The sequence below is a fragment of the Phasianus colchicus genome, chromosome 7 (assembly GCF_987193195.1).
Source record: "Phasianus colchicus chromosome 7, bPhaCol1.hap1.1, whole genome shotgun sequence".
In the NCBI taxonomy this organism is placed as follows: Eukaryota; Metazoa; Chordata; class Aves; order Galliformes; family Phasianidae; genus Phasianus; species Phasianus colchicus.
In genome coordinates this window covers 25,305,762-25,328,848 of record NC_143442.1, presented here as the reverse complement: position 1 = coordinate 25,328,848, position 23,087 = coordinate 25,305,762, and the positions used below count along the sequence as shown (strand labels likewise).

The following is a 23,087-nucleotide window of genomic DNA, read 5'->3' as shown; positions in this document are numbered from 1 at the left end:
TCCAGATAGCAGCAGTGGCTGGCACTGTCTCTGTGCCGATGTTGCTAGCTCTTGCAGCATTTAGTAGTACGTATTGCTGCGCTGAGCAGGTTCCTGGCAGTGGGTCACAGAACAGGAGATGGCAGAGCCATCAATTGCCACTGTTGTCCTGCTCGGGAAGGAGCCTTAAAGACAGCTGGACAGAAAACAGAGAGGTTGTGTCCTTTCCTCGTGATCAAGCATGTCATCCAGGATGATCTGTTCCATGATCTTCTCAGGCACAGAGGTGAGACTCACTGGCTTGTAGTTCCCGGGGTCCTTCTTGCTTCCTTTCTTGTAAATGGGAGTGACGTGACCCTTCTTTCAGTCATCTGGGACCTCACCTGACAGCCATGACTTTTCAAATATGATGGAGAGTGGCTCGGCAACCACCTCAGCCAGCTCCTTCAGAACCCTGGGATGCACGCCATCCGGCCCCATAGACTTGTACACATTCAGGCTCATGAGGCAGTCTTGGACCTGCTCTGTCCTCACAGCGGGGGGGGATTTACCACCCCAGTCCTCACCCAGAGGTGTAGGGATGTAGGGCTCAGGGACGGGAGAAGTACTGGAATCCTTGGATTCAGATCCAGAATCCAGAAGTACTGGAATGGCCGCCAGTGAAGACTGAGGCAAAGAACTCATTCAGTACCTCAGCCTTCTCTTCATTCGTTGAAGCCAGTTCTCCTTTTACATTTACCAAAGGAGGTACACTCGCTTTGGCCTGTCTCTTCTGGCCGATGTACCTGTAGAAAGTAATTACTATTTGTGGTTTTGCAAAAACACTCCATTAGCACTGTCTTTTGTCAGCAGTAAGTAGAGGTTGCACAGTCAGGGTGGACCAATTGCCACAAGGATGGTAGACTGTTATAGCTGTGTGGTATTGTGTAGAAGACAACAGTGTAGCCATGCAAAAGGCAGATGTGCGGAAACAACACTTAGCACCTTCCTCTCTAAAGAGCAGGAAGCCTCAGACAACTTGGAAATAATCCCAGATGAATCCAGCCAGTAGGAGCATCCAATGCCGCTGGAAGGCCAATCTATTTTCAGCATTAAAAGGTAGGCAAGGGAAAGCTGTGCTTGCAGACATTTGGAACCTGTCAAGATTTGAGGTATCAAAATTGTTTAAAATCCAATACGAGTCAGACGCCCTCCATTGGGCTGGTGTCCCCAAGTGCTAAGGGCTGTCTATGCATTTAGCAAGGGACAGCCTCTTTTCCCAAGAGGCTACAGCTTAAACAAACCACGCAGTAAAGGCAGCAAGTCTGAGCAGGGACGCAGAGGGATGGGGTGAGATGTTTTGCCTAAGATCAGACAGAAGTGTAATTTGGATCACCTCATCTCATCTGCTAGATCAGACTTGCCCTCCAACTGCTCTGTCTGATTTGGGGAGTGCTGTACGTGTCCCCTTCTGGCTCAGTCCTGGTTTTTCATTGGGCACCCTCTGAGCTGAAGGCACCACAGGGGCTCACAGCAGCAGTGCCCTGTCTGCTCCCCTGCCTCGGAAGGGGAAGTGCAGTGGGAGGCTATGGGAGGGGGTCACGTAAAGAAACTGACAGTGCAGGAGGATTACAGTAAAAGGCACCAGCGAGTTAGGTTGGGAGGGCCATGTCCTATGAAGTTACAGCACTCCATAAAGCTTAATAGAGTTTTTCATCTCCTGGGGTAGTGCTGATTGCTTCCAGTGATGTTGTGATGACTTTCATAACTGAATTTTCATGTTGCTATTACAGTACATAAGACTTTCCCCTTAGTGGTGTTAGTGGTCACTGCTAATGTGAACCAATGACTCTGTTTTCATAGCTTTGTCAGTCATTTTATACTCTTTCTTCCTTCTTTTTGAAGTAGAATTGAGTGAATTTATACAAGGATCAGCAAATGCATCTTTGTTTGATTTTTCTCACTTCTTTTGTCTGCAAAAGAAGCACCTGCAGAGGCAGATGGAAAATGGACGGGAAGAAAAGATGGTGGTTTTAAGTAGGAGGCCAGTGGACATCACAGATCTTAGTCATGTCAGCTGAGGGACAGTTAGTTCCTAATCCTGCAAGCACCATGCAAGTCACTAGTCCTGTTGACTTAAGGAGGAAGTCGTGCAGAATAGAGGGAAACAAAAAGTACAGGTAAATGAGTTGGCCAACTTGACTTACAGAGTTAGTGGCAGAGCTGAGAGTAAGGACCCAGAGGCATTTTCTAGCTCATATCTCTGGTTGAGACTGTCATGCCAAAACTGTACTTAAATTGGGAAATTGTTGGAGAAAAACTGTTTTTATATTTAAGGTGACTTCCACAGGTTTCTGCAGCTGTACTCTCTGACCACATGTCTGGCAATGCCATCTCTCACAACTCGGGAGCCTGTGGGACATCAATCCATCTTGATCTGAGAGAGCGTTTCAGGTCAGAAAGGCATCTGCTGAGTTCTACATGAATTTGAGATGAGGACTATTGACAAAAGCTCTGTGATTTGTGCTTGTCTCTAAGAACCAAAGAATTCAGATAGGAATACCACCTCAAAAACCAAGTCATTCAGAAATGAAACATTTCCAAGTTACTTGGTATTGCTGAAATCAGAAGTGCTTCTGTGGTGCAGAGCAAGGCATGTTTTCCTGGGACACAAGTACATCAGTTGTTCAGGGACATGCATCTCCTGGATATGCTGAGACAACCTTTGGGCTCCCTCTCCTATCACCAAGCATGGAAAGTGGTAGGTGTGTGCTGGGTGCAAGGTGCCTAGCTCTCTCCCCAGAGGAGAGAAGAGATGCTGAAGAGCATATTGTCCTGTCCTTAGCTGCTGAGTTTCTCTGCTTCCTTCTGCCTCCTTCCCCGTCATCACTTGAAACTGTAACTCCAGATGGTCCAGGCATGAGCCATTTACTGTCATTACTTCCACTTTTTTTTAATACTTCCTCAACTTACTCTCCTTGTTTCTGGAAGGAGGAAGAGATGCAGTGGTGTAGTTTCTCTTTTGAAGGTGGATGGAGAGGTGGGAGCATTTGCTCTCTGAGTGGAAAGGCATTGTCTCGCACACTGCATGTGGAGGAGATCTGGGAGCAGAGGGCTGTAAGGGGGTGTGTGTGTGGATTCAGCACATCTCTGTCAGCTCTACTGCCCTGACCTAAACAATATGATACATTTGAATGTTAATCAAGTTGGCTGATTTTGTCTCATTTAGAGAGTGGAGCTGAGCTTGAAGGAAGGAGTGGGGTGCAGAAGGGAGGAGGGGGTGCCTCTGTGAAAGGCAGAGAGGGAGAGATAGCCTTTCTGTAACTCAACAAAAGATGAGCAAACGCATGTGCAGATGAAGGAGGGGCGGCTGGGGGAAGGTTATGAGTTGTCTTATTATGGAGAAGCTTGAACTGTCATCTGTACTTGATGGAAGCGAGAGAGATTGCAGTTGGAGCTGCAGAAGTGCTGCCTCCCTGATTGGATTAATAGAAAGGGAAGATGACTCTAGAATGGATGCCCATTATCTGCACTACAAAGGGATTAGTGTGGGTTTCAGATAAATTAATGGCTTTTGAGTTAGCGCAGAAATACTAATGAATGTCAGAGCCAGAGATGGATGGTGAACGAAATTGGTTCTCTTTTAGTGTGTGTATGCACATGTGTGTATCCGCTTGGAATTATGAGGGCATGCTTTTTCTCTACCATTTTAAGTTTTAGATTGGGCTTTCAGTTTTCACATTTAGTTGAAATATTCTCAAGTAGCCTATTTGTCTGCAATATACAGTTATACTTATTTATTTCCAGCTTTTTCATACCTACTGCCAAAACAATGATTTTTCAATTGCTATGATTTTAGCCCTATATGCAGCTTTTTTGAGCACGGTGTTATGTGCAGTCTCTGTTCTGTGTATATGGGCTACATGGGGAAGCTGAGGCCAGGTTGGCAAAGCAAAACTTAAGCAACCATTTTGTTTGTGTGGATGGGAGGTAGCATCTTTCTCTCACTTTTAACTGCCTATCTCAGGTTTGCATACACACATCAAGTATCCCAAAACAATGAATTCTCATGGATATTGATTAAGGTTGACTGAAACTTGTCTATTTAATCCTATAAATGCTTTTTGGCGGGCTTCACTAAGAGCAGTCCAGCCAGCCCTCCTAGGAAGCCTGGTGGGGATGCAGGACCATACGCACAGCTGCATCCTGAGCTCTTTGCTTCCAAGCTCTGTCAAACCCAGGTACTTCGCTCTGCATTGAAGACATCCTAGGCATGCTCAGAGGAGCTCACGTTTTTCTCTTGCTAGAGCGTGGGCTGTTGACCCGAGCGGCAGCTGGTTCAGCGGTGATGCTGTAAATGTTTCCTGCCTCCAGCCGCCTACCCCATCCCTCTGAAAGGCTGTGAGCCGAGGGCAGGAATTGCTGGTGAAAGAGCAACTGTGTTACTGCAGTTCCTGACTGTTGGGAGCCAAAACCCATCGCAGGTCCCATCACAGGGAGGGCGGAGTCCAAGAGGGCAACGCTTCGCTCCTCACGAGCAGGCGCAGGTGCGGGCTGCCCCCTGCTGGGCGCGGCCGGTTCCAACGGCTCTAACGGTCGCGCAGCTGTGCCGCTCCACGAGGCGCGCGGCGCCTGGGGGCTGCTGAGGGAAGGGCGCGAGGACTGGAGATCCTTCGCTGGGGCAAGTTTGTCCCCCATCCTACGGGAATGAGGCCGTTAAGATGGGTAGCGAGGTGCTGTTTTGCGTTTTGTCATCGTCGTCTTTTTTTTTTTTTTCTGTCCAAATGTATTTTAGTTTGCTATAAATTAAACTAGTTTTCACTAAGTAGTAGCTGATGGTAATTGGTAAGCAATCTCCTTGTCTTTACGGCTCACGAGCTTTTTCCTTTTTTTTTCTGTCCTCTTCAGGGAGGAAGTGAGAGCTCACCTGGGTTCAACCCAGGTCTATCACATGATATTTGGTGAGCCAAATATCAAATTTGGTGATAGATTCACTGTGAAGTATGTCTAGATGTCATCATCTGTGCTTAGCATCTTTGTGTTGCCATTGCCACTTGTATGTTCACCTTACAATATTGTACTCTTCTGGACTAGGTTCTGGGAGGCTTGCACTGTTTTGTTGCTCTGTCACTTCTGCTGGATTATTGCTGAAAAATTGCTTATTTTCTGTGTCCCTGTTTCCCTGCCCCTCTCTGTAAAGTGCTTTGGCATCTCTGAGTAAGATTGTGTTTTATAATCATAGCATATTGGATAAAGGCTATTTCTGTGGTCTTAGCCTCTGAATAACATCATGTCTGATCAGTAGAAAAGTATAAGCCAGTATGACTGAGCAAAGTGAGATGTTATTTAAAATGAATTAATGTTCTCATTTTGTTTCTTCTAGAACACAAGCCAACGTTCCCAAATATTCTGAAGAAGGGATACTTAGAAATTAGAAGAGACAATGACAGCTACTGGCAAACCTGTTATGCTGAGCTCTCCCCATACAAACTATACCTGTATTGCCTGGACAGCAGTGGCAACCAGACTCTTCCCACCGTGTATCCGCTCGTGCATTTTCAAAGAGTCGCTGTTACTGGTAGCATTGAAGCCAAGGTGGTGGAGGCTGTCCTGTCGGACAACTCTCAGCTGCAGCTGAAGGCAGAGTCATCATGGGAGGCTTTGGACTGGGGGCGGAAGCTCTGGGAAGTGATGCGTGCTTCTGTGCCTACTTTCGCAAGACAGCCAGAGCAAGTGGAGAATGTGCCAGAGCCTAACAATAGCAGTGACCTTTCTCAGACTAACGGATTGGTAGAGAAGCCCATGGAACTTTTGTTGTCTATGAATTTGACTGAAAATACTAAAGAATACCAAAATATTCTCAAATCGGGGACTCTTTATAGGTTAACTGTCCAAAATAACTGGAAGGCATTTACTTTTGTCTTAAATAGGTCTTATCTAATGGCATTCCAACCTGGTAGGCTTGATGAAGATCCTCTGCTGAGCTACAATGTTGATGTTTGCCTGTCAGTTCAGACAGATACTCAAGATGGCTGTGACTCTTGCTTTCAGGTCATTTTTCCTCAAGATGTCCTTCGCCTGCGTGCAGAGACCCGTCAGAGGGCTCAGGAGTGGATGGAAGCACTGAAAACAGCAGCCAATGCCACTAGAAGTCTAGGTCAGAACCCACAGGTCACGCTTCGAAACAAACCTGGAGATCGACCCTTTGGAAATGATTTCAGGAAGAGCAAGCGCCAGTCTGTGACAACCAGCTTCCTCAGCATCCTGACCACGCTGTCTCTAGAGAGAGGGCTCACAGTTCAGAGCTTCAAGTGTGCAGGTAAGCAACTAGACAGCAGTTTCTGCACCCATTCCTCCTCTGCAGAAACAAACAAAAAGTCATGTGGAAGAGCTTACATTTGTTTTAGCAGCATACAGCTTTCTACCTCTCGCTACAGTCATAGGCACTTTGGTGTATTAATCTTTCTTTGCTCTCTAAAATGTGGAGAAAAACCTAAAAGATATGCAAAGACTCTCTAGCATTTGATGCACAGTTCTGAAGCATTAGATTGTGCACACATAGCATATGCTACATGGGCCAGGGCTTCCTTACTAGGCAGATGAGTTGTTTTCAAAGGACAGTGGACAGTGGTCCACAATCAAAAGAACCTGAATTCTGGTTACAACACTGGTTTCCGACATCAAGGACTTGTGTCTTTTTATTAATAACTCTCCTCAAAGTTGTTTTTGGAATTTACTTTGTATTGAGCTTTCTGAGGAGACTCCTTAAAGCCATGTGTATGTTTCCCTGACGTACACTGTTTGGTGACACGTGTTCTAGCATGAGTTTATCTGCTCTTCACTTCATTTGAAGCAGAGATGAAAACATGACCTTCAGGTTCTGCATCTAATTGTGAATCTCAGTTCATTTGAAATGTGACTCTAGTCCTAGACAGGAGTGTGATTTTTCACCTGATTGGGAATGAGGTGAGAATAGAGGGGACCCATATGAATGCATTTCATTGTTTTTTTTACTTTAGTAAAGGCAGCATTGTGGAGCAAATTTGGACACTTCTGCCAAAATTGTGGTCCGCAGGCTGGCTTTAGTTATGTTCATTTAAAATTGCCAGCTGCATCAATAGCAGCTTTTCAGTGGGTTTTCATCATTTGTTATGGAAGCTGCTAGGGTGCTGCATTCCCCCTGGGATGGGAAGCTGTCTGGTTTGAGGTCCTCCTGTTGGTTTAGAACAACACGTGGCTTTCTAGGATCTGTGCAGGGCAGCTGGCTGGCCTGAATCCCTGCCGGAGGAGACCTGAGCCCTCAGAAACACTTGTTGTCTGCAGAGCTGGGTGTAGGAGAAGCTGGCTTTGTCTCTCTGTGGTGATCACCTACAGATATGCCTCCTGCTCACCTCTCCACGGTACATGGCACTTCTTTGTTTGCTGGAGTATCGTAAAGGTTTGCATCATGGCAGTTATCAGTTTGGTCAAGTTGTTGGGGTTTCTGCTTGAATTCAGTTCTGTTCTTGGCTATGAACTCTAACTTCATGTCTTGTTTTTCTGGGACTAATTAGGTGCCAAACTCAATTGAAGGTGCTTGAGTAAAACAACAGCTCTGATTAGCTGCATGCCATTGGGTACCTAAAAGTGTAAGCAAACATCTGCCCCCTCTAAAACAGCAGCAACAGAGATATCTTACCTTTAAGGAAGTTGTGAGAATGAAAGCTGTCAGAAGACTCTGGGCATAGTCAAACATGTATCCCCAAGATGCAGTCAACCTCGTGTGGTACCTAGCAGACAGACCTTGAAAAAGTCTGAAGTCAGAAGAATTTACAGTCTCATTTTAAGATAACATCCCACAACATATTCAAGCTCTATTCCTTTCTTCTTATTTCTTTTCATTTCAAGGTTGGTGGAGGAATATCTTCTAATTTTGCTTTGTCCTTTGGCTGAGGTCCAGGAGAATTTCAAGGTGGTGTTTCCGGCAGGATCAGGTCCTGTAATGTCAACAAAATGTGTATCTGCAATGTGAGATATATTTTAGTGTTGCATTATGTTGTATGTGAAGAGATTCTTGAATAGGAAGAAGTGGATTTCCTCTACCAAACATGGGACACTTAGTCTGAACTAATTTGTGTTCCCCGCAAAGATGAAGTATTCTGACAGTGGCACTCACGTTGTGTCTTTTCCTGATACATGTGAGACTTTCCCAGTGCTCCTTTCAGTCTGCAGAACTGAGCAAAAGCTCAGTTCTCTCTTGCTCAGGGAAGTTTGAATTGTGAAGAGCCAGTAAGAAGCATGCCACCTCCTGGATTTTTGATGATACCATTGGGACTATCCCCATTCTTGGGTACATAGCATTTACTGTGGGAGCACACCCTTTGCCCTGAGACCCTCCAAGCTGGTTTGTAAGTCAGCTGGTACTTCTGGCTGTTAACACAACACAAAGAAACAAATGATTTTAATTACAACTGAGAGAAACTGAGAAATCTTGTCTGGCTCAGAAAAGTTGTGCTGAGGAGACTTTGGAGACGCTAAGACTCCCTCCTTATACCTTGCTTCCCGAAGGCAGTTTGTGCTGTTCCCTGCAGTGGGCTGCTGTTTAAAGTAAGGGGCCTGCTGTTGGTAATTACATCTTGCAGGCATTGAGAGCAGTTTTCCCCGGGGCTGCAGGGAGGGGTAAGCTTGGAAAAGGATGAGGAAGGGGAGAAAGAAAAGTTTTGCTGTGAATTCTTCAGCCATTTAGTGCAAATTCCTGTAATTACCGTCTTTGTGTCCTGTCCCAATGGCACATAATACAGCAGAAGCCTTTCCTAATTGAGACCTTACAGGAGGTACAAATCCCTCCTTTGTTCGGCCTGACAAATTAGTGCCAGAAAGTGGCAAGGTCCGAGTGGGAATCAAAGGCAAGCAATACAAAGATGGAACTTAAGGCTACAGTAATAACCCTCTCTAGTCCTGCAGGGGTGGGAGGGAAGGAAAAGTAATGACCAATGAAAAATGATGTGTTTTTTTTTGTTATAAATTCCCTTGACATGACAGCACCTCAGGGCTGCTTTATTTATTTAAGAAAAGTGATTAAATAGTAATACAACAGGGCAGACCATTGTCTCTCAGGCTACCCCCCTTCTTACAGACCCCCGCTGCCTTGGCTAATTGATTGACAATGAACCGCTGATAAAGAAGGTTGTTGGGAGGACCTGATGAGGAGAGGTTGTGTTTTTGTGTTTTTTTTTTTCTTTTCTCCTCATTGCAGTCTTTGTGAGGTTCCCCTCCCTGGTTTTGTTTTTTTGTTTTGTTTTGTTTTTTTCAGTTTTTTTATTTGTTTGTTTGAATTATCCTCTGTATCTCCCTTTTCCTTTCTCCTTTAGTAAGGGCTTTTCAAGGAACTGCTTCCAGACAAACAGCTGACATTCACAAGCAGGTAGGGAAGAATGTCTGCACTTCTCTATTGACAAGTTTATCTTGGAGTCTGACTGGCACTTTTCAACTCGTGATATAAGCCAGGACAGTAGTGTCAGATGTAGTCGTGAGGCGCAGGGGGACTAGCTGTTAATACAGTGGAGTGAGAAGGTGAAAAGAAAGTCTTTTTCTTGGTCAGCAGATACAAAATCTTTTCCCAGCACTTTTAGCTTTCTGTTGTAGAAGGCAGTTCATCATTCGAAATTATAAGAAATAATGCCCTATCAGGCTACTGATAATGTTGAGAGGCATGCTTTTATAAACTCTTTTTCCTTTGCTGCCACTGGTTGTATTTCTGACTTTGAATGGCAATGCATTTAGAAAGCTGAATTAGTTAGAAACTATTGGCACTAGAATGGCATCCTTCTCCAACCTTCATATATCCACATAGCTGCAAGTTTGCTCCTGTGTCGTGTTGCTATTGTGTAGGGTGTACCAGTGTTTCCATGGATAGTGTCTGGGGCTCTGAGCTAGAGTGACATTTTGGGTGAGACCTCTTGTCCTCAAATGAGTATGAAGTGAAAGCTGGTTGCATGTGCAAGCTTGTAAGCGTTAGGGGTTTATGACTTGATTTTTTTTTTTAATGAAGTAAGTAATGAGACATGTTAGAGTGATCAATTAGTTTTTACTTTTTACTTATTTTACCTGGATTCAAGAGAAATTCTAAACTGTTCATATTACAAATTTGAGGTGGCTTCCATCAGAACGTGCTTGACAGGTGCAGCATCTTGCCCAGTAGTGATAGCCAGTTGTAGGCACTTCAGTGACACTCCTTTCTCCCTGCTGGGTTGTCTACAGGCTTCTGGAGAAGGGCAGCTAGCTGTCTGACCTGGAGAACCCCTTCTGGAGGCCTGTCACGAGCAGAATTCCCCAGCAGCTCTTGCCATTTGCTATTCCCTTGTCTTGTGCCTTCACTTTTCTGTAGATGAAGAAGGCAAATAGCCTCTATCCCTAACTCCTATTTTTTGCATGGCTCCTGTTCTTTAAATGTTTTTCTTTATTTTCACATTTAAAATGTTGACTTAGTTCAACTTTCTAAAAAGCCAGGTAGTTGAAAAGCAAGGGTACTCCTTCCTTGAATTTAGCTAATTCTTAGTGAACTGTTATCACACCCAGCACCTATTTGATAGCAGCGAGTAACAGAAATATAAATAGCAGTGGACAAATCTCAGCAAACGTAGCACAAAAGTGAAATACCAGGAAGTCCTTTTGGAAAGCTGTCAGCCCTCTTGTCACTTCTTTAGTTGCCAAAAATAATTGGTGTGGAGAAAAGGTTTCTATGCCAGGGTAACTTAAATTTGTTGAGCAGGCAGTGCTTCATTTGCTATGTACCTGCATGTTTCAAAACATGAGGTTGCTGGTCCACAGACTCTTTGGTCATGTGGCAGCTCATTGGCTGGCATTAGAAGACATTGCACGGTGTCTCTTTTGTTTGCTTGAGTTGATTAAATCTCTTATCAGTGATCTGTTATGCTCACATAAGACATTGCATTTTCAGAAGTAAAGTAAATGGGCTTTTCAGTTTAAGAAAGCTTAATTGTGGGGAAATGGCAATGAAAGCATTAGCTTTGTGTAATCTCATAGCAGTTAGGTCCTTCACCTGCCCGCCATTTGTTTGGCTTTGCAGAGAAAGATTGAGGTTAGAGGAGCAAATTAGTTGAGGTGTGTCCTATTCTTCATCAGCGCTGTGGTCCTGCAAATGAGAAGAAAGGAATTTTTAAAAACACTGGGAAGAATGCAGACTGGCCATCTGTTAAAGGATTCACAAACCATAACTGCACGTGAAGCATGTCTTCATTGCTGTTTTTAATTCCCTTGGAGCAAGTTCTTTGGGAAATGATGGCACCTTGGCCCTTCTCAGCATTTGACACTAAGGGTAAAAGAACCTGTATTCTGGTAAAATTGAAGTGGAGAAATGCAAGCAAATAAAAAAAATAAAATAAAAAAGCCAGTTTCCAAAAGTAACGTTTTATTGCAGCCGTTTGATGTGCAGCTAGTTGTTTTTTGGTTGTTTGGGTTTTTTTTGCTCCTAATTTATTGATGAAGTCTATATGTGCTGTCACCTGGCTTTTTTCCACTTATGGTTATTTTTTCATTGTTGATTTTCTTGGAGAGGGTGATAGATCTGTATATTCAGTATGACTGACATAAAGGATGTTGTTTACTACACCTAGCCCTGACAGTCTAAATATTGGATGACTACATTAAACCAAGCTTTGCTGACTGGAAGAAAGCCTGGGTGCCTAGAGGATGACTCATCTCTGCTGTGTGCACATGAGCTGTCGGCAGCAGGAAGGGATGGGTGCTTCCTGACCCATCTGCCCAGCCTAGACTGGGTCCTGCAACCAGCCAGCCTGCCTGGGTTGGGTGGCCAAGTTTCTTGGGCTGTGTGTTTCATTTTTACTGGCACTAGTCAAGATGGGAAAGCTGTTAATTTAGGGCTTAGTTCAAGGCTCCAGTCAGTAGTTGGGGTTTCCATAGGTTCAGGAGGGTTGGTTCATCCTTTGGAGTCTGTTAAAAACTAAACAACTAAGTTGGGAATTGGGGACTAACAAACCCTTCCTAATTTCTGGAGTAACTGATGTAGATTATAACTCAAGAAAGAAGAGCTGGGTTGTTAGTCTGTCTTCCTCATGAGTTTGAGTTTTTCCACTGTAGAGAGCACAGAAACATAAGGTCAGCAACTAAAGTGTAATTCTCACTTTCCTAGTTTTTGCTGAGAAGGTAGAACAGTGTTTTATGTCTGATCTAACACTGAAAATTTGTTGCTATGCACCTTCTGCTTAGTCTGTTTTATGGCTTTATCAAGCTAAAAGCCTTTTGATGTTTGTGGGTCATTTTTCTTCTTCATATTGTATGTTGTTTTTAGATGAATTAACTTCTAAGCTAATCTGTCACAGATTTAATTATGGTACACAATCATGAGGGAGTTGCTTTTTCCTGATACTGAGTAAATAACTGTTTTCCTTATTCAATAAAGTTATGTGCTTATTTTGAGTTTGGACTTCCTCTTTTCTTATTTCCCACTGTCGCTTGCTTCAGCATTTTCTTGCTAAATGGTTGAAGAACAGGAATAAAGGATAAAGAATAACTGTGTGTATCAGCCATGAAAGTAAGAGCTTTATGATCCCTAAACATGACAGAAGTGGTGTTTTCTACACTTTGCAGAATGGGAGGTGTACTGTAGTGTCTTGATTTTGTCCTCCATGCTATACCACTCACCACCACCTTATGTCAAGAACAGAGATTTGTGATAACTATTTTCTTTTACCTTTTCTTATTGTAATTCTTTCGTCCTAAAGTCTTAGCATTTGGAGATGATCTTCTTCATGTTGATACTTCTACTCTGCTCACAGAGGCGTTATTGAGAGATTCATCTGTACCCAGCAGCACTTTCTTGCTGCTATTTTTTTCGAATCCCTCTTTTCTCTTCTTGATTCTAGTGTAGTTTTGTCATATTTTCAGTGGTGAAAGGTTTAGGATCATTCCTTACCTCACTTTGCTAACAGTGTCTGACAGCCGCGCTTTTCCCATTTGTAGCTTGCTCTGTAACATCCTTTAGGTAGGGATGATTTTGGGGATAATAATAAAAGTTAGAGTATTCTTATTCTTGACTCGGGATTTGCAAGACCTCTGTACAGAAGTTTCATGGATGCTATTCTGTATGAGCATTAGGAATAGTTGAAAGGGAATTGGTGAAAGTAATGCTGCTTTTTCCACCAGCGTGTGGAAGCTGTTCTCTCTTTTTGTAGGCAAGTATTTTTTTTCTGCAAATGTAAAAGGTTCCTTCTCTTCAGGTAAACCTGTTTGCTGAGTTGTGTTACCAATCTGTGGGATGGTTGGCTACATCTGACCATCTTGTGGGGAGGGATACTGAAGAGTTTGAGCCCAGGAATCTGTCCTAGCTTTGCTTTTGGTAAACATGATGACAAATTTATGTACCTGAATGGCTAGGTGCAGAATTTCCAAGAGCATTAAGCCCTCTGCTATTCTTTTCTTCTCCTTCTTTTTTTCTCTTTCTCTTGCTCTTATTTTTTTGCCTCATCTTAAAAAAACAAAGTAGCATAAATGGTCTATGCTATAGAAATATGTTTGTCACACTCTACATCGCTTTGAACTGCATAACATCAAAGAAAATCAGTGCTTTGATAACTTGATTTGAAAGGATTGTAGAAATAGCCATCATTATGAATCACAACAGATAAGAATGGTAAGGATGGTGATTTTCCAGCAGCAAGGATTGTAAGCTAAGGGAAAATGTAAGGTAGGTGTTAGTGCTGCATTCTCATAAAAAAATACCCAAATACAATTGTTGTGTAGCTTTGCAGAATATGGTTGACTTGAGGGTATGAGGAAGATAGGGAAATATTCCATGTAAAAATATGTTTCTGAGAAACAAGGAAACAAGCATGGGTGCAGAGAAGTACTGGAAAAAAGGAGAATTGGCTGCCTGGGTAGAAATAACTTCTTATAAAGCCACCCTTCCTGAAGGAAGCAAACCCTGAAGTTTCAGAGTTTGTTTACCAAGAGCCCTTTTTACTGCAGAGCCCTTCAGTTCTGGGCTGGATGTAGTCCTCTGAGAGCAGGAGGAGAATGTACATCTGTGCTTGGTCATTCCCTGTTCATAGACTGGAATAAGTTTCTGGCTCTAGGAGATGTCAGGAAAGAATGTCTAAATAGTCTCATCTATAGATATTTTAGCTTGGGATGGTGACAATTCAAATCTAAGAAATTGGAATTTAGCATATTGTTGCCTTCGGGAACTAAATTGCTGAGACAAACCAGCAGCTTATGGAGTGGTGGGAAATGAAATTAGTGTGTACTGTCCCATCCTCATTCCCTAGAAAGTAAATGTTGGCTAGTGGGGAACATTTATAGAAGTTTTGATGGTATTGAGCTGGGAGACATCAGTCTCTTCTGTTGTAGTTGTACTGCTTGTACTGCCATCACCTGGTCCAAACACACTGAGCTAGAAAAACCCAGTGTGTTATTTAGCAGCTTGTTTCACCCAATGTGAGGGGATTGCTGTATGTAATGAATGCTACAGCTGGAGTCCATTGAGGTATCAAGATTCATGCTTCTGTGCTTTTTCATGATAAAAGAAGTATCTAGAGGCAAGTTAGAAGGAGAAAGATTTAGACCTTTCACACTTCTTTTTACCATGCTGGCACTACTGAGATAACTGCTGACACAAACACGCACTCTGAGGACTTGCTTCTATTTAACTTGGGAAGGGGGAAGAAACGCTGTCTTTTGTGTAGTTCTTCATCTTGCTCCTGAGCAGATGATGGGTGGTATTTTTATTTCTTTTACAGAGGAGCAGGATTTTCCTCTGCTCTGCTTTTAAAAACATGGGGCTCCTTAGCGACAATGTGAGTACCTTCTGTGAGCATCTTTCAGAGCTGATAGATGAATATCTAATCAAATGGACAGGACTGGTTATTTTGTGTCTCTTCAGTTGTTTGAAACCTTCACCTTTCTGTGCTAAGGCAATTTAAAAACAAAAAGGAAAGTTCTATGTGTACTACAGAGTACTGATATTAAGCTTACCACCAGGTATGCCTGCTGACTTTATCCATAGTGGCATTATAGAGCAGGACTGCACGGGAACTCTTATAAATGGCTAGTCTGGAAACTGCATTTGTTAAAAAACAAAAGAATAGGCAAGTGGCTGCTTCGTGCTGAGGGAAGTATGAAGCGGTAGAATAGAATAGACATTGGAAGGGACATTAAAAGATCATCTGTTTGAAGTGCTGGACCACTTGAGGCTAACCAAAAGATAAACTGTATTAATGAAGGCATTAAATGCCTCTTGTCCACTGTCAGACGTGGACATCAACCAACTTTCTAGGAGGCTGTTGGCTTCTAAGTTATTATCCCAAGCAGCAGCCATATTTCATCTTGTTTTGTAATGTGCTGTTGGATTTCTTGTCTTTAGTTTACCCATGTAAAGGCACATCTGCATTCTCTCTGTCCTAAAACTATTGCTCTGCAAAAAATACTACTACTGTGTACCATATAAAAATTATTTCAGCAATGACAACAATCTACACTCATGATATTTAGCTTTTCTGTTTGATGATATCAAACTAAGGTGAGGTTACCCAAGATGAGATCATATTTTTGCAGTAGGTATCTTGAGTAATACCGTTTGATACATGCTTACATTCTGATTGCATGAATGGTAAAGAAGGAAACATTAATATAAGTTTTTCATCAACCCTGTTTTTTGAAAACAGGTGGTCATATAAAGGAAGGTCTTCATTAGTTTTCTCATTAGTTAATGCAGGAAACTTCAGGAAGGCCTACAGCTGGATTTGGATAGGCTGGATTGATTGGCTGAGGCCAATTGTATGAACTTTAACAAGACCAAGTGCTGGGTCGTGGGCAGAGTGGCTGGCAAGTAAGGTGGAGGAAAAGGATCTGGGGGTATTAGTTGGCATTCGGCTGAGCATTAGCCACAAGTGTGCTCAGATGGCCAAGGCAGCCAATGGCATCCTGGCTTGTATCAGAAATAGTGTAGTTAGTTGGAGCAGGGAGGTGATCATCCCTCTGTACTGATGAGGCCACGCATTGAGTACCGTGATTAGTTTTGGACCCCTCACTATGAGAAAGTCATCAAGGCCCTGGAGCATGTTCAGAGAAGGGCAGTAAAGTTGTGAAGGATCTGGAGCATGAGTGGCTAAGGGAATTGGAGAATGAGGTTTAGGGGAGACCTTATCACTCTTCACAACTAACTGAAAGGAGGTTATAGTAAGGTGGGAGTTGGCCTCTTCTCCTCTCAACAGCAATAGAATGAGAGGTAGTGGCTTTAAGTTGCACTATGGGAGGTTCAGGTTGGGTAGTAGGAAAAACTTCTCAGAAAGAGTGGTGAGTTATTGGACTGGAGAGGTGGTGGAGACACTGTCTCTGGAGGTGTTCAAGAACTGTGGAAATATGACACTGAGAAATATGATTTATTGGGCAGTGATGCTTTGTTTTTTATGGCAATGTCTTTTAAATGCCTAGTATCTCAAAGTTGCTCGTCTGCCTTTTTTTCTCAAGAAGTGCTAAGTACTCTTTGCTCTCTGAACTATGTTCTACACATTCAAGTTAGTGAAAGTTTTTTTCAGCACTAGACAAAGGATATACTTATTTCTCTGTTTCTAAGGAAAAAGATGGTGATTGTGGAGTTGTGTTTGCTGTTATGAGGAGGTTGGTTGGTTTTGTTTATTTTTTGTTTAAATTACTTCAGAAAAAGGAATAATTACTTTCCTTACTGTGTCCTGAGTCTGCACCACTGGCATACTGTACAAATCTAGTCTTCTCCTCTCTCCTCCAGGCTGTCAGCGCTCCATAGGCTTGTCCAATGGCAAAGCCAAGGTGTGTAGCTACAGTGGATGGTATTACTGCTGTAACTGCCATGTGGATGACAGCTTCCTCATCCCTGCACGACTGGTTCATAACTGGGATACTTCCAAGTACAAGGTAATCTCCCTGTAAGTTGATTTACTAGTGAGTGGACTGAATTGCTGTTTCTATCTAAACACAGACATTTTACTACATGTTGAGGGTTAAAGGCATTGTCTGCTGATAATATCTGTTTTGACTCATTTGCCAGAATGACTCTAGCCTGACAAGTCCATGTACTCTCAAGAAGACAGATATTTTCATCGCAGTTTCCTTAGCCAGACCTATGGTGCTTCTCCAGAGGAGCAGCTGTTCTCCTCTTCTTGATGGTGTCTTTTCCATCATTGCTCATCTAGTTGTTCAAGAGACAGGGAGAGTCAGAATGACTTTTTGAGGCTACAGGTTGGTAATGCTTAGTGATGGATACTAAAACTGTTGAAATGCTTGCTGGAAACAGGCATAACCTGAAAATGGTGCTTGCAGAAGCCCAATATGTCCCATCTCATGGCACAAACATTTCCAGAATGCCAGGACAATTGCTGTAGCAATTGTTTGGACTGGACATTTGAAAATAACATGAAGAGAAAATTCTATTGTTGTTTACTTTCCACACAAGCTGCTTTTCTAAAACTTCAGTGATCTGCTATTGCTGCTGCCTTAGTGGTTGGTTACTGTATAGTTGGAACTGATTACATGCCTTCAAGTATTATGCCAACAAACATATTAGCAGTGTTGTTTTGCAGTAACAGAGGGCATGTGCTGAAACAACAATGAACTCATAAGGAAACCAGATTATACTAGAACTTCAAACCTAGCAGCCACTGTTAGGAGAGGCTGTTTGATGTTTTGTGTCTGCGAATATTATTATTATAGGCTATTTGAAAAGGAAAAAAATAACCAGTAAATGCCCTATTAGAGGAAAAGCAGCTCTCTTGAGGAAGAAAATTTGACAGAAGTGAAGATTATTAAAAGGTAGCCAGAGCCTGCCATCAGGAAAATGATAGTCTTGAACCACAAATTGCAAGATTTCTCAGAGCTACAAAGCTCTGATATGTGGAAACAAGAAAACTCAAACTCTCCCTTTCCTAGAAACTAGGAATAAATATTTAAGAATTATTTTTTTTATGCCTTTGCCAAGGACTAAACTTGCTAGGCTTAGGGCATTATAGGCAGCCTTCATATGGAACAGGTAGATGGTAAGGTAAGGAAAACTCATATCAAGGTGTCAGTGATACTGCCAAGAAAATAAACTGGTTTGGTTTCGAAGCTTGGGGTGAAAACTATGCTCTGTGCTCTGTTTCCTATGGTTTAAGTGTAAGCAGCTGAGGGGAGAAATGAAAATAGGACTTGCGAGCTTAAGTTTTCATTGAAAATCTAACATACTGCAACTCTTACAGTGAGAAATTGTTTTGCATTTTGTCTATACATGTGTAAGGTGGCTTGGGATCACAACCAAATTCTGTGCCAGTCTGTCAGTTTCTGTGCCGAAACACTCAGAGATGAATTTAAGGAAGGAAAACCATTCCTTAGTTTGGAAAACATGACAGCATCTCCAACTAGTAGGGGGGGAAGTGAAACAGGGAGAGAAGGTCAAGAGGTCATTATGTGCCACAGTAGCAGTGTCAAAACTCAGCTGAGATCACCAGCTGGATCTCCTCAGCTCGACTTCATCCATGTATAGGATTAAGTTGACACATAGCTGTTGTTACTTTTGGGAAAGCTCTTGGATTTTTTTCCTGTTCTGTTCAATTCTGCATAAACATGCTTTTACTTTTGTCCTTGCTCTATGCCCATGTTGACTAAACAGTGCTTTTCTGAGGTGGGCCGCATATTGCCTGCATTTTAATCTCCACATCTCCTTCTGCCATTCAGGAGCAAGGTTCAGTGTTCCTTTTTTCTGTATGGTTTGAAAGGCACTTAATATTGGTAATGAAATGGCATGATTCCTTAGCAGTGTATTGATTAAATGTGCTGGCTTGGCAAAGGCAGAGATATTGTCCCACTTCCTTGAGGTGATCTTGGTAGAAATAATTTCCTATGGGGTCAATTTTAAATAAGAACACTTAATTAGTCAGCATTTCACTTTTGATAATTGGGCATTGTGCCTGTATAAAGCCATGTGGCAACATTCCAAAGTGAATCTTAGCAACAGACCTTCTCCTAAAGCCAGAGCCATGGCTCTCGCAGGTAGTGTAGTGATGTCTGAAAGTAGAGCTGCTGCAGTGGGTGCCTTGTTTCCCGATGGACTAATAGCACACCCCACAGAGGAGGTGAGTGGATTAAGCATGTGCCACATTTGATAGTCAGAGCTGAAACAGGGCTTTAGTCTTCAAAGACTTAGTATTGCACACAGACTAAAACATGCCTAACATTTTACTAAATGGAAGGACACTGAATTAAGAATTTGAAAAACTTTCTCATGCCTTCTTGGTGCCTTTCTTTACTTTTTTTTTCCCTCTCAAAGAGGTTTCTGGTATCTGTCATACCTGTCGAAGGAAAACAACCAGCAGCACATACTTTAGGACATAGACTTTTATGGTGATATAATGTAATTGGACATGTTTCTCTTCTGTGTTTCATGAAGTCCCGCTCAGCTAAGTACTATCTTGCATCAATTAAGTAAGTTTTGTAAATGGTTCTTGTCTCACTTTTGGCAAGACAGGACATGAAAATAGCAGAAGTAATAGAAATCTGTTGAGTTGTCTTCTTTTACCATGTTGAAAAACAACAATGCACTTAACACCTGAAAGCACATGGATAAGAAAAATCCCCTTGGATGCAGTAAAAGCTTTCAAAGGACTTGGTGGTTAGGCATTTGTCTTTTCTCATAACCAAGCAGCAGTTCAGTCCCCAGGTACACTTTTTTTCTTCTTATCTCCCTGCAGTTTCCCTGTTCATGTTTTTCATGCTTTTGTGAGGAGAAAAGAGGTAATCTGGTGAAAATGCCTTTCTTTTATTTATGCCAACTGTTTTCCCAGCTTAGAGTTCTGCAGTTTGGTTCAGATAGGTTCCAGCCTGTGCAAACAGGCGAGCATAGCAGGAAGAATCATAGAAGTGAACTGTCTGTGCCAGAAGGTCTCAAGGAAGGCTGGCTTCTGGTAAATTGAGTTCTGAACAGTAAATCTGCAGCCTGTAGAAAAGTCTGAAAATGTTAATATCCATCCTTCTGTGATTCTTGAAATTAAAACTCCTCAATTTGCCCCGTATCATTCGTACTGGCTTGTCAGTGTGTATTCTGTCCAGTACAACTGAGGTAACGTGAACATGGTAATACACATGCTAGCATATTGGCCAATAGCAATGTGAATTTCTATGACTGCCTGACCATTCCCATTATAAAGTTGCATTTTAGTGTCCTGCAACTTTGCTATACTTGGTAATGTTTTACAGATGTGCCTGTATCAGGCATGCAGAGACAAAACAACACATCCCTGTCAACTCATGATGCGGGGCAAAGCTGCTTTTTCCTGTAATCAGTGCTCTGCAAGTACATTGTGTCAGCAAGGAGAAAGGTTTGCTTTTCTCCCCTCAAAGGCTGTGCTCAGGCTATGCAGCACTAGAGCTGAACAGTAGTAATATTTGGTCCTCTGGGATTGTGGTTTGTACAATAGAAAGGGCATAGGGCTACACATTGAGCGATGGAGAGGAGCTGCTTTTTGTTCAGCTCTGTACTAATATGAAGTAGAGCATCTATGAGGAGGGGAAAAAGACAAAAAGGTAATTTTAAATTTTGTAACGTATTCCATATGTATTGCAGTCACACAGGTGATTGTGGATCTGGTGTTGCTTTTGTGTTCCTGTTTTCTTGAAGTTGCAGCCTCAGGAAAGCTGCTGTGTTCGGGGTGAAGGTGTGCACAGGCATGGGTGTAGCACTGGGACAGTCATCTCTCCCTGGTTCCTGAGGCAGGAAGACCAGTGGATGAGGAAATCCCAAAGACTAGAGAGACCATACTGAGTTGAGTCCCTTGCCCTTCGCATGGGGGGTGCTACTTGCACTACCAAGCATTCATGTGCCTCTTAGTGTATCACTGAATACAAAGCTTAATTTTCCCATTGGTGGATGAGGAATAATATTTACGCTACGCTAGATACCATGGTTGTCAGGAGATAATTGAGGTATTATGGCCAAATAGTTTAATGATTATAAAAGCAGTTTGAAAGTAGTTGTTTAACTTTGGTCTCTTTTGTACACCACAGTTACTGCATCTAAAAACATTAACGATGCTAATGTTTGAAAACTTGACATAATTATAGTCTTGATTTGTAAAATCCAAGTTGTTTGTGCTGTTCCTTACACAGCATGTTACTTGTGCTTCCATTCAGATGGCACAATTCCTTGCGTATGCATTGTTTTGGAAAAAAAAAATGAAAGAGAAACGAGTGCTTAATAGAAATAAGTGAGCTGTTTGATAGAGCTTCAGGACCTAGGAAATCTGAGAGGTTATAATCTGCCATATTTAAAATTACCTGCCTTATTATCTGTGTAGTTATTAGTGGTAATGTTGTTCTTGACATTATTATTATACTTCATTATGCATTGTGAAAAGGTTATATTTAAAGCTAGTTCTCCTTAGAGTCATGCTTTTTATAAGGATATACGAGGGCTGCACTGAAAGTAATGCCTCCTATCTTATTATGTTGGCCCACAGTGTCAGAGACAGATGGTGGTGTGGCTGTAGAGACTGAACCTTCCCACCAATATCCCATTACATATTGTTACCAGCTGAGAGTTGTGAGCAGAGGGGCAGTCTGACAAAATGGTGTCTGACATGGAAGTGCATATGAAGCAAAGGTGTGTCGCTGAATTCCTTCATGGGGAAAAAATGGTACCCACTGACATTCATCAGTGCTTGCTGAACATTTATGGAGACCAAAGAGTGAATGTGAACAGTGAGGTAGTGGGTAGTGCATTTCAGCAGTGACGATAGTTTCCAGAAAGACAAGCCACATTGTGCACAGATGGCCATGCACATCTGTCCCACCATGAAAGGAAGCGTCTCAATCAACTCATTCCTGCAAATCAGTAAATCACAACCAAGGAACTGTGTACTGAGCTGAGTATTGGCTTCGGTGTGTTGGAAATGATGGTGGAAACACTTGAATATTGCAGAGTTTGCACCAGGTGGTTCCACAAATGCTCACATAGGAACAGAAATAAGACCTTACGCAAGTTTTTAGGATCTGTTGAACCAACCTGAGGCTGAAAGTGACAGTCTCCTGGATCACATAATTGCTGGTGACAAGACATGGTGTTACCACTGTGAACCAGTGTCAAAACAGCAGTCCGTAGAGCAGTGCACATGAATTCATATCAAAGAAAAAGTTCAAGACACAGTACTTAGTGTGTAAAGTGGTGGACACTGTCTTTTGGGATAGGAAAAGGGTGGTCCTTGTTCATTTCCTGGAACTTGGACAAGCCATTTATTCTGAATGATACATCGCAATACTGGCTAAGCTGATCTTGAACTTCCAGAGACAGGGTAGAAGAGAAGACAACTTTTCTCTTGCACCAGGATAACACCAGGCCCCAAATCCTTTTGAAGATGGTGAAGCACACTGCTGGTGTTGGCTGGACTGTCCTATCTTGACCACCATATAGTTTGAATTTTTCACCTTCTGACTTCCATTTGATGAACGATGGACTGCTAGGCAACATTTTTGTAGCAGTGATATACAGCATTATACGGCTGTGAAGCTGTGGGTCACCTGTGCTAGTGCAGATATTTACAAGGGTAGCATACAGGTTCCTATTCATTGCTGTCAAAAATGGTGATGATTGTGATGAAAAATAGTGTTTTGTAGCTGAGAATTTGCTCTGTCAAGTAGAGTTGTTGCAGTCTTTGTTTCTATTGTGGTTTCCATGGAAATAAATAGGAGGCACTACTTTTGAAGTGACCTATATATATTGCTTTTACCAGCTTTCTGCCTTACAACACTGGTAGAGAAACGACGTCCTAAATCTCAGGAGGCTGTGGTGTGCCATTTCTCCTTTCATTAATTTTACAGAACATAGCATAGTTAGCCCTCCCTCAACTCAACAGTGCAAACACTGATTTAAAGATCCACAAGGACTAATTGATTTGTGGAACACACAGTATTTCCATAGCACAGTTTCAAGTGATTTGCAGCTTATTTCAGATAATCCCATCTTCTCTTTTCCAGCTGTGATAAAATGCAGAAATGAGACATGAGTGTTTTTCATCTCTCACCTCAGAAACAGGAATATCTTTTCTCATGGGAATAAAACTCTCATTAATTTATCAGGATCACAGTAGCTCTTTAGAGGTGGAGATAGAACA

General features: G+C 42.4%; 1 protein-coding gene across 1 annotated transcript in view; it reads left to right on the top strand.

The window, feature by feature from the left end:
* The window catches only part of PLEKHM3 (pleckstrin homology domain containing M3), a 76,557-nt gene that overhangs the window by 4,327 nt on the left and 49,143 nt on the right, over positions 1-23,087 (top strand). The window contains exons 2-3 of the mRNA XM_031601253.2: positions 5,342-6,277; positions 16,721-16,866. Coding sequence (XP_031457113.2) covers positions 5,342-6,277; positions 16,721-16,866 — 1,082 coding nt within the window. The remainder of the gene's footprint in view (positions 1-5,341; positions 6,278-16,720; positions 16,867-23,087) is intronic.